Source organism: Parambassis ranga, chromosome 3 (assembly GCF_900634625.1).
Source record: "Parambassis ranga chromosome 3, fParRan2.1, whole genome shotgun sequence".
NCBI classification, from domain to species: domain Eukaryota; kingdom Metazoa; phylum Chordata; class Actinopteri; family Ambassidae; genus Parambassis; species Parambassis ranga.
The window spans coordinates 8,598,309-8,610,792 of record NC_041024.1 but is presented as its reverse complement, the minus strand read 5'-3'; the positions used below and the strand labels follow the sequence as shown (position 1 = coordinate 8,610,792).

At 40.3% G+C, this 12,484-nt stretch overlaps 1 protein-coding gene across 1 annotated transcript in view; it reads right to left on the bottom strand.

The window, feature by feature from the left end:
• LOC114433767 (protein diaphanous homolog 3-like) overlaps positions 1-12,284 on the bottom strand; it is a 114,939-nt gene extending 102,655 nt beyond the window's left edge. Inside the window, exons 1-4 of the mRNA XM_028402434.1 lie at positions 11,837-12,284; positions 2,088-2,120; positions 1,587-1,769; positions 1,120-1,224 (exon numbers count right to left, since the gene is read on the bottom strand). Coding sequence (XP_028258235.1) covers positions 1,120-1,224; positions 1,587-1,769; positions 2,088-2,120; positions 11,837-11,959 — 444 coding nt within the window. The 5' untranslated portion in view covers positions 11,960-12,284. The remainder of the gene's footprint in view (positions 1-1,119; positions 1,225-1,586; positions 1,770-2,087; positions 2,121-11,836) is intronic.
• Between the last annotated feature and the right edge of the window lie 200 nt (positions 12,285-12,484).

Sequence of the window (12,484 nt, the reverse complement as noted above, 5' to 3'; positions counted from 1 at the left end):
CATTTGCCTATGTCAGAAAAAGGACATGCATCATTTCAGAATGCAGCATTAAAGGTTAATTGGGGCATCAGACAGACATGCAGGTGAGACAGGTGTGTCAAGAACACTGTCTATTATTTTTGATTTATTTTCCGTCTCTTGTTGTGGATATGGAAATACAGACTTCAGTCAAAGAAATGAAATAGTTACCTGAAAAAAATGGGAAAAGCAACTTATAATAAAAAAAGAAAAAAAACTACAAACAGTATTACACAGAAGTAATAGAAAGTGCCAACATCCTTTCCATTATCTACAATATAAACATATTGTTATCTTCAGATCAGTATGCATTTGGCTACTTGTAAATGGAGAATTTAATACAAGCAGTGTTTTGAAGTTTAATTAGCTGCATTTTGGCCAGTGAACACATTATTTTATCATGCAGGTGTATAAACAGGGCAGTCCCCACGGTAACTAGTGATGAAATGCCTAAGGCAACTTAGAGGGATGTCTGTTTATAACAGAGAAGATGCAATGCTTTTTTGCAAGACACAGTGCCAACTTGTTAACCTTTTTTCAGGGGTCCAAAATATTTAATTCACATTTATTGTTCACAAAACTCACACTGTTCAACCATATCTCGCAACAAGATATCTTTTCCCTTTTCAACATAATCCAACATATTCATGCGTTGGAATTGCAAATCTTGTTTGATTGTGTGATATCCTTCAAAATGCTGCAAAATTGCTGCAGTATATAATTGCATTTTAGTTAAATGGCCAGGATATTGTGCAAATTCTTTTAATCCCCCATTCAAACGCATGCTGTAATACATTTTGCCATTCTTAATATGTGTATTTCTCTGTAACTACATCTGTGAGCAAACAGGTAAACAGCCCATTTGAGAATGCGCTGGCTTGCAAACCTGCATGATCTGTTTTAATATTGAACAATCAAATTCAACCCATCTCCAATATCAATAAAGAAAGGAACATGTGAAATGTAATTTTTCATTAAAAATAAATGGAATGATAAATATGCAGAGTATGACCAAAAGATCTGACATTTAAAAACTTCCCTGACATCACATAAAAAGTTAGGCAGTAATTAAGTCGAAAATATTCCTTGTCAAACACTCACAGTTTTAGAGGCAGTAAAAATATACTGGATGACCATTTCTCTCTTTGTGTTGAGGTCCTTGTCTCTTAAAGGGGTCTTTTTTTCCTCATTCAAGTTCATATCCTCCTGAAAACACAAAAAAACAGAGGAAATAACTGAATAAATCATGGTTCTCAGGCAGAACTTTTAGTGGCATCAAAAATATTTTCTTTCAGCATAACATTATGGGTAGGTTTCTAAAGGGGTAGGTCAAGGCAGACTAACACACTTCGTGGAAAATGGATTAGTTTTATCTAACACATGATGAGGAAAGCCAAAGTGTGCATACCATCAGAAAAGCAACTTCAGAGACAGAATTTGCTAAATAAGAATGCAAGTTTGAAATCAGTAAAACAGCAGGCCTATCTCTGAAGTTGCTTTTCAGACAAGTCTCTACCCGGCCTTATTTTTCAAGAATTTGTTGATTGTACAATAACACAACAACATACCATCATCTTTTCAAACAGAGCCAAGATCTCTTTTTCCGAGGTAATCTTTGAGGACAGCTCCTCAAAATGATGTGAAGTGGATGATGAAGAAGTGGACCAGTCACTTGTGTTGTGTTTTGACTGTGTTAATGGTGGCCGTTCCTTTTTGCTCCCTGGGATGCGAATACTGGCAAATCTGTCCAGCTGCAGAGAGAGAGAGAGACACCAGAGAAGGCAAATAAAACAGAGAACTACGCAAGAGTTTTTTAAGCTTAAGTCAAACTAAAGTTGTGTTAGATTGTGACACGCAAATGGTTAATGCTATCTCATGGCTTAACCAACAATGATAACAGTTCAACTTCTACATCTTACATCTGCTTGACATAGGTAAAGAAAGCATTGGTTAGTATAAAATGCACTGTGAGCTTAATGACTGAAAATAAGGTGAGTAAAAGAGTTAGATATTAGATGCCCCAAATACAGCACAGTAAAAAAAAGGCATACCAGTTCCTCAAATCTTACCACGTCATCTGTGATGTTTCTAAAGGGTAAGTGCTACAGATGGAAGGCAGAAAAAAAAAAAAATCAGAAAGCATAAATAACAGAATCTGTGATTGTGAAAGTATAAAATGTTTCAGCCCTGCAGATCACAGTACTATTTACTAGAAATAATTTACTAATTATGAACACATATCAAATGTTTTGCTTATTCACAGTTAGCATTAAAAAAATGCACTTGTATCTACTTTTTGCTGCATACAATGGAATCTGAAAGGACAGTGACATGTTGGATTTGTCTGCACTACTGTATAATCAATGTATGGGTGCCGAGTTTACAACAAATAAAGCAATGCTGCCATCCAGTAATGCAGATTATTAAAATAGTAGTTTTAATAAACTGTAGTGTTCTGTTCAACTTTAACAGTACTAGCATTTTAAACAAATCTTCTCAATTTCTTTCTCAACATGTTTAATCAAAAAATTCTAAAGTACCCACTTGTGTAGAGGAAGACATTGTTATTTGGCCTATTGTTATCTGTGTATACCAGCTCCATCAGTGCCTGCTAGACAAATTTTCTCTGATGTTGTTTTTCTGCCAGAGCAGATATTATGTATGTTTGTTTTTCTGTACACATCTTGGGAAATTGCCATCTCTACTTAGGAATGTGTGCTCTGTAGGAACAATCAGGGAATGGGAAATCAATATATGAACCAAAAACATTACATTTCAAAATGTAGTCAATAAGACACGGAACGAAAGATACTGAAAGGTTTAGTCTCCCTCAAGCACAGAAACAAAAGCTTAAAGAACTTTGGCAAGCTACCAGTATTTAATTACTATGAAATGGCCTAGAATAAAATACAAGTTGCCAATGTGTCAATAGGTCATTCACCTGAAAATGTGTTTAAAGTGTTTAAAAACATACATTTCTACTGAAAAATGGCTAGAACTGAAGCAGGCTGACATAAGCAAACATTAATAGCCTGCTGTAGAAATCAGTGTTCACACTGATCACTATGACAACTGGTCAAAATCAATTTGCAGGACCTGCTACTGCTCTGCTCTAACGATTTATCTTAAACAAGAAAAACTTGTCAACCACAATATTTAGCAATTACTAAATTACTATTCATAAATTATTGACAGGGCTCCCTTTAGTTGTGCTATAATAAAAAAGGCTATCTACGGAGGTGCCTTCAACCTGTAACAGTAGTTCACAGAGTGGCCAGTGTTCTCTTCTACTCCATTCACAGTCACTAGAGTGATGTGTCTGTTCGCTCACCATTGCACAGGCATACACCTAGCCACTTAGTCAGAGCACATTAGCAAACAGATGAACATTTCAGGGTAGCTACAACTATATAAAAACAACATTCTTAGCTAAAGCTGATATATGATCTACTACGTTGATGTTTATCAGATCTGATGAAGCCATTGCTCGGGGGAGTAGTGAAACATCTTCAGAAAACTATGCTACGTCTTCAGTTGCCTCAATTCAACTCAACTCTTGGATATCTTTGTCTAAACTGTGTTGATGTACAATCGCATCCCAACAAGGAAATCTATTATTTATATCCCTGTATCATAACAATATCAGATCTTTTCATTTGCCTTCAGCTCTCACATTTCAGCCACTAATTTCTAAGGCATTTAGGAGGATTTTAGAGACCTGGATAAGGTGTTTACATGCAGTAATTTGGTTTTTAGTACTGAGTACTCCAAAAAACGTATCTATGTGTATCAGTTCATGTGCAACACATATCTAGAATACATTAAAAATCCGGTACTAACCAAGATATGTACTACACCTCCAACCACGAAGACAATCCTCCTCATCTAAACTTTTGTTATCCTTGTCTTTAAGACTGTAACTTTCAAATGACATTATTTCAATTATACAATTGTGCATTAACTGTATGCTGAATCTGAAGACACATTGAATAATCGCCTTACACAAGTGTGTGGCGAAAAGTGGCCAATTGCCAAAAATCTGTTTTTCAGTAACTCAGTAGAACACAGGCTGAAGTATGGCAGTATGCACTACCTCTGCATTCAGGACAAAATAATGACAAAGGACAATCACATGTTGCCACACAGTCAAAAAAAAATAACTTCTAAAATTATACATTGCATATACAATGTGCATATTGTTGGGTGAAAGAATTTATTCTGCATGGTGTTAACATGCAGTGTGTTCAGATATATAAGTATTCATGTTTATATGTGTTTATCGCTTAATAATGTGATTTTCATAAGTGTTTATGTGTTAGGAAATTTTATAGAAAATCAAAGTAATTTGAGGATACTGAATGTATTAATAAGTAATTTCATAGTATGTCATATAACTTTGTTTTCTGCAGTTCAGGCTGTGGCAGATGAGATCAGTTGTTTTTCTGCTCTCTGGAGAGAGCTCCGGTTGGTACGAGATGGTCATAAATTCAGACTAAGGACAGCAGCACCTTTGACCTGATAAAAGCCAGATTCTAAAGGAATGTGTTTTTCTCCTGAGTACCCAGTTTTATGGTCACCCCCAGATCGGACTCACAACCTATGAGATTTAAGGAATTGGAGTTTTACCTTATTTGGCAGTAAACACTAATGGTCTAGTTGCTGTATGAACCAGGGTCTGCAGGGGGGCGGTAGATGCCCCTGTGGGCCGGCAGGCAGGAACGCCCATGGGGTATATCAATGTGTGAATTCCATGTCCAGTTGTGGTTGCATTGTTCGTTGTTGCTGTGTGGTTGTTTGTTCTTGTTGGTTGTCCTGTTCTTGTGTTGTTCTTGTTTGGTTCTTTGTGTGCAACAACCCAGAGCTCTGCGACTCAGAATTTGCCTCATTGTTTAATAAATTATAATTTTGAGACCAGAATTTATCCGCTCCTTCCTTACAAACTAATTCAGGGGGTGATCAGAAGGAAACAAGGGGATTTTCACCCCGACAATTTGGCGCCCGAACAGGGACTCGAAGGAGTGTGGGTCAAATGACATCTTGCCTGACGGAGTGACTACTGGCTGGCCAATAATAACAAGGTAAGCAGATACCTGTTTAATCAAAATTCTGCACATTGGACAATCTAAATTAAGTAGTCACTGGGATGGGTACGGTGTTTTAGAGTTCAAATTGTAAGAGGCAGATTGTAAGTCTTAATAAGTGAAGTAAAATGAGATGAAGTAAAAGAGAAAATGAGATGAAGTAAAAGAGAAAATGAGATGAAGTAAAAGAGAAAAAGGAAAAGTGACACTGAGAGAGATATTAACCAATTAAAAATAAAAAGAATAAAAAAAGGGTTAATACAATAACGTGAATGAGCGTTATGTCATTGGGAGTGGCATCCCCCGCTATATTTGGACGCAAATATAGATAAAGCTCGGTTGAAAGCCCGTGGGATTTGATGACCCCTGAAACGACAGTGATGACCGCCTAAAGCTTAAAAAATAAAAAAAAAGGGTCACACAGAGGAAAAGTGTCACAGTGATCACAAAATAATAAAGACAAAAAAAAGGATCACGAGAAAAGAGAAAAGAGAAGAAAATATATAGCCTATTGTTTAAGTTGTGTTTTATGTATTGAAAATTGTGTTTAATTGTTTTGACCTCGCGCCGTCGAGGAAAGGTGTTTACTCCGCGCCGTCGGAGAAGTGAGTGTGTGTGTAGGCCTAAGTGTGTGTGTTGCAGGTTGAATGAGTGTCTGTGTGTGTGTGTGTGTGTGTGAAAGTGTGTTTAAGTGAAGGTGTGTGACTCTGTTGCCAGAGTCACAGTGAGGGATAGAATAAGGCACATATAGAAGGTACATTTTAACATACAGCAGGTACGCAAGAAGGATTTGGTGAGTGGTAATCATGTCTACGTGGAAGACAATTGATGAACAGATGAGTAAGATGTTGAGCCATTGCTGCGGACAGGCAGGACCAGAGGGACAACAGAAGGCTGCAGCTGAGATGGAAGCAGCAGTGTGTACAGCAATGACAGAGCAGGGAGTGAAAGGAGATGATAAAAGCCACTAAAAAGTGTGATTGCAACAGTGGAGAATAGAGTAACTAGAGAGAGAGAGAAAGGAGGAGATTATTAGATTATTAGTGTTAGAGACAGTTGAGTTGAAGGAGGCAGTGCAGGCTGATGAGAGACGTAAGATTCTATATCAGGCATATCTGTGCTGCATAGACGATGATTGTGAGGAGTCTGGTAGTACCACTGACATTAAACAGGAAGTAGAGAGCGAGGGAACTCAGGGGGCGGAGATACCGCCTGCCTATTCACCAGCCTCTGCTGTAGCTTCTGCTTCGCCTGAGACCCCACCTCCTTGGATGTACCCCATCATGACTGTCCCTGATGGGAGGGGGCGAGTAACAGACAGACAGATAGGAGTGAACTCTAGTCAACCTGGTGCCCAGCAGCACTGGTATAGACCAGCAACAGTGGAGGGGCTTCCCCTGTTGCTTCAGCAGGCCCAGAAAAATGACCCTGATTTACCAGGAAGTGATTCTGTTGCTTGGAAGAGACATGTTGTACACCATATGAATTTACACACAGACACAGAGACCATGGAGATGAAAGGGCTGCAGACACAATTATTAAAGCTGCAGTTAGCTCAAGCTAGAAAGAAAGCAGCATATCAGAGGAAAATGAAGAAATACACCCCTGCATCACAGAGGGTGGTTCAGCCTCAGCCTGCTCCCCCACCTCAGCCACAGTCCCCAGTTGTGGGAAATCTTGATATGTATTTAACCCCATCTTGGGTCACCCGCCCCCACTATCAAGGTGGGTGGGGTCAATATCATAGAGGAGGTAACTGGAGGGGAAAAGAGGGTGGCCGTAGGGGAGGGGGGCATGGAAAGGGTGGATACAGCGGTTTGAGTGGAGGTGACTGCTTCTATTGTGGAAAACCTGGCCACTGGGAAAGAGACTGTCACTACAAGCAGCCCCGTCAGTGACCACAAGGGGCTCCCTGGTATCCTCCCCAGGGAAATGGCTGTCAAAGATCACACCGGCATCTCACATCATTTCATCGGTTGGCTTCTTTTGGGAAACCTTTGCCATTCACAGAACTTGTGAAACTGTGTTATCAGCACCACAGACATTGTTTCATTCGCTCCAGCTCATCACCAGTGAATTTGATGAGCGGAGACTTGTTGATCAAAACTGGAACCTCCATCATGTGCTCCCCAGATGGATTAATGGTGACTTTTCTTACTGGACAGACTTTTTATGCTCCCAGAGTGTTGGAGTAGCTGGACAGTGGCTGATGAGAACCACTATGATACAGATGTCTTGTGAAGATATCTGCTGGACTCGTTTTTACCTGAGTCTCCTTAAGGGGGCGGTCTCCTCAGTCTATTCCAGCTGTGGAAACCCTGGATAATGTCTTTCTGACTCTATAGGCTGTCCACTGATCCCTGTAGGTTATTCTCTTCTATGACAGGTGTGAGGATCTCTTCTATCAGGAGAGGTTCTACCTCCTAATGAGAGGGACTACATTGGTCCATCACAGCAGATAAATTGTTTGTGACTGAGGAGGGAGTAGCTGCTGACGTATAGTTAACACCAGAACAGTTTTAAATGGCTCAAAATGGCAGATAATAGTGTGCCACTTGTTTGCTTAGTAATTGTACCACACATAATATTAAAGAATTAGGCTCCATGGTTAGGAAATGTAAAGCTATTTCTAATAAATAGGCACAGAGGATAGGTGTTTAGAATTCTTCATCCTTTAAAGCTTATTAGGTTGCCATTCATACAGTAGAGGCATAATAAGGCTCAGGAGATGTTAGCCACACTACCACATAACATCTGGTCTTCATCATTTACTGATGTAGGTTTTGTGCCTCCTGTACTCTTGTCTCTTTCATTGTCTCAACTTCCATACCGATCTGGCTCACCTAGATTACTTTTTATCTTGATGTTTCTGAAACAGGTGGAGCTGTGAATGGTGTTCTGTTTCAGAAAAAAGAGGGTGAGACAAGTATTAATGTATTTGAGTTTTAAACCGGATGATAAACTGTTTGATTAACTATTACATTCCACAGCATGGATTGCCAGAATGGATCTCATTTTAAGAGTTTAGACCTGGAAAAGGTGGAGCAGACTTTAGGCCTAAAACATAGGTATGGTGCAGTATATCAACCACAGTTACAGGGAAAAGTGGAAAGGATGAAACTACAACCTAAAACAAAAATTGGCTAAAATCTGTGCACAGACCAAATTTATATGGGTTCAAGTATTATCTATTGTATTGATGTTCTGTTAATAACGCCATATAATGTACACCCTATGAGCTTCTTACAGGTCGACAGTTTCCTGGACCAGCTGGCCGGCTGAGACTGAAGAAGTATGCAGTATGGTATTAATATAAACCATAATATAATGAATTTGAAGCTTTGGTGTTAGAATTTGTATTGCAGGAGAAAGGAGAGATGGAGAGTCCAAAAGAAGCCACACACAGCTGAGTGGGTCCTCCTGAAGGCGATAAAGAGAAAGTGGTTGGAGCCACGGTGGACGGGACCATATCAGGTGGTAGAGAGGACATCCCATGCTGTGCGGCTGAAAGGCAAAGGAGACACCTGGTATCACTGGAGCCAGTGCACCCCAGCTACAGAACCAGGGAGAACGCTGAGCGACATCCAGCAGCAGCAGGAGGAGGAGAAAATGAAAGGGGCAGAATAATCCCCTGAAACCAGGAGTGTGACCAGTAGGTAGTCTACCCTACTTGGTTGAAGAGGATGAGACGGTGAATACACATACATGAGCAATCATCAGGATCAGCGTGGGACTAAGAGTGATAGGCGAAGTTAAGCGCATCACTCCAACTAAGGGTGATAGGCGAAGTTAAGCGCATCACCCCACCAGGAGACGAACCACAGTCATCAGTAAGGTCAGCTGTCGAAAGGAAGGTCTAAAGTTTCAGGAGCAGAGGTTTGAGGTCCTGTTACCAAGAAGACTCCAGCTGACAAGATGGGACTGTGGGGTAACTGGAGGGTGTTGGGAGCTTGTGTTTTCATGTCTGTAGTTAGTGTATCTTTGACTTTATTTTTGTGTGTACATAATTATTTTGTCAGTTTTCCAGGATCCAATGGTAAGTCAAATCCAGGGCCCAGCACACGCAGGGTGAGGAGAGCGCCAGGGACAGGAGGAGATGTATGTGTGAGAAACAGGGGAGGTATAGAGTTAGACGACTATAAGGGTTCAGAGTTCTCTTTTATCTTTGATTTGTGCGCAGTAATCAACTGCGGGGGACATAATGTGTCGTGGAGACAGTATGGCGTCTATGTTTGTGGATTGGGGTGGCAGCACACAAATTGGGCACCTAAAAAAGCTAAAACCACCTCAGGCGGGCGGATCTTGTTCAGTGGGTATTTCCATATACAAAGAGATTGGAGCTGCACGCAGAATCCCATTATGTTATCAATTACTGGCCTGGACCACAACCCTTATGTTAAATCTTCCGGAGTGCCTGGCCAATGTTGGGACTCCCAACCCGACATTGTAGTCCATAAGCTCACCCCGTTCGATGTATTAGCGTTATCTACTGGTTATGAGGATGATAATATTTGGCTCGGATGGTAAAACAGGTGAAGGAGCAAAATATGTCAGGTTGTGTTGCCTGTGCATCAGCGAGGCCCCACCTGTACACTGAACCTGCCCCATTATATCCAGACGATGCATGGGGATTTGATTTCAGTACAGGGCCGGATGTTTTTGGATATGTTATTGGCAGAGAAAGGAGGTGTATGTGCTATGTTTGATGAAATGTGTTGTACTTTCATTCCCAATAACACTGCTTCCGACGGTAAGGTCACTAAAGCTTTAGAAGGTTTGAGAACTCTTTCCAGTATGTTGCATGAGCACTCAGGGATAGATAACCCCCTGGACGACTGGCTGATTAGGGTGCTTGGACCCTGGAAGGCGGTAGTATGGTATGTCACTAATCACTTCTTTTGCAGCATTCTTGGGTATTTTGACTATATGTGGTTGTTGTTGTTATATTCCCTGTGTGCACTGTTTAGGTTACAGGTTAATTGTGTCAGCAATTGAAAAGCAGGATTCAGGTTTTCATTCTCCTTCATATCAGATGCCTCTGCTGGCAGCAGAGGTGCCCGTGCCAGGTGACGACGAGGAAGATTTGTTGTGAGCTCTTATAAGAGCTCAAAAGAGGGAATTGTTGGGTGAAAGAATTTATTCTGCATGGTGTTAACATGCAGTGTGTTCAGATATATAAGTATTCATGTTTATATGTGTTTATCGCTTAATAATGTGATTTTCATAAGTGTTTATGTGTTAGGAAATTTTATAGAAAATCAAAGTAATTTGAGGATACTGAATGTATTAATAAGTAATTTCATAGTATGTCATATAACTTTGTTTTCTGCAGTTCAGGCTGTGGCAGATGAGATCAGTTGTTTTTCTGCTCTCTGGAGAGAGCTCCGGTTGGTACGAGATGGTCATAAATTCAGACTAAGGACAGCAGCACCTTTGACCTGATAAAAGCCAGATTCTAAAGGAATGTGTTTTTCTCCTGAGTACCCAGTTTTATGGTCACCCCCAGATCGGACTCACAACCTATGAGATTTAAGGAATTGGAGTTTTACCTTATTTGGCAGTAAACACTAATGGTCTAGTTGCTGTATGAACCAGGGTCTGCAGGGGGGCGGTAGATGCCCCTGTGGGCCGGCAGGCAGGAACGCCCATGGGGTATATCAATGTGTGAATTCCATGTCCAGTTGTGGTTGCATTGTTCGTTGTTGCTGTGTGGTTGTTTGTTCTTGTTGGTTGTCCTGTTCTTGTGTTGTTCTTGTTTGGTTCTTTGTGTGCAACAACCCAGAGCTCTGCGACTCAGAATTTGCCTCATTGTTTAATAAATTATAATTTTGAGACCAGAATTTATCCGCTCCTTCCTTACAAACTAATTCAGGGGGTGATCAGAAGGAAACAAGGGGATTTTCACCCCGACAATATCTCCACACTATGCCAATGTAGACAGACAGGTGCAGGTTAAACACACCTTAGCATTAATCAGAATGGTTTAACAACCAGCCTGACTTTGCAACCCCACTTTCATTCAGCATTGAATGCTAATTATAGAGGGTGAACAGGTGTTTCTATTAAATGTTAAACATTTAGCCAACAGAGCATCATTATATCAGTCTGAATTTAACTATCCCTGCACACACTCTGCAGACTATAATATCTGAACACTGGCTATAAGGAATTAACTTGTGGTAGCACTCTCATAAGAATGGGGTCAAACACAGGTTGAGCATGCATTAAGAAGATCCATTTCATTCTTGTCTTCCTTCTGAAAGGGGTTTATAAGTTTAAATGCTTTTTAATCATCAAGATTTCTAAAATGTCTAAATGGAAATATCTTGCTATTATCTTGTCAAAGAAAATATAGATGACATATTCCAGACAGACAGAATACTGTTTGGTTTGTAGTAACAGGAAACACATGGATTAGTGTTAGCTAAACCCTCAGCTAATTTTAACCGTTTGATTTCCTACATGCAAAGTCAACAAACATTCAAGGTCATGGGTCACAAAGAACATTCTTACTGTATGTGAATGAATGAATAAGTTCTCTTAGATATAAGAGGTAGTCTGTAAAAGACTTTATGTAGAATAGACATGGATGATGAGTCGAGGTGCATTATACGGGCATGGCACATAACTACTGATCTGCTGCTCTGACAGAGACTGAAGGTCTAGAATCTGTAATATTTAGTGAAATCCCTATAGCACCATACACCGTCAATAAAACCAATGTTCTTCATACTTACAAACTTGGGTTTGCGGTCCCCTTCCTCGTAATATGACGTGCTGTGGTTAGAAGAACCCTTCTTCTTTTGAGATTTACTTTCTCGTCCTATGGAGGATTCACATCGCTGACTATAACTATCCATGTTAACCTAATGACTTCTCCGCAAGTTAAAAGTCACTTAAGAGGTAAACCTTTTAATGTATACAACGTTAGCACACACCCCGAATGTGTGCTAAAAGTCTTAAGCAGTCCGTTTGGCTGACTAGCAAGATTGCTACACTATCATTGACTGGTGGCTTAACTTAGCGCTAATCCAATTTATGAGTTAAAGACGTAACTCTTGAGCTTCCGCTAACGAAAGAAATGCAGCATGAATCATTCGGCCTTCGACGCAGACGAACTTTATCTAACTATGAAGGTAAATGTATGCAGTCATTACAAGCAACAGTTGAGGCGTTAGCTGTATAAAAAATATGAGGCAGATATTTTTTGACAGACCCGCGCATTGATGACATCAGCTCCTCGTGTTCAATCCAACCAATAGCAGTCACTGAAGCCCAGTGATGCTTCATTGTTGACCAATCCTGTTCTATTTACCTTAGCAAAGGCATTTGATTGGCCGCAGTTAGCTGTCAATCCTCTCTACATCATTTTTAAGTTGGTTCGT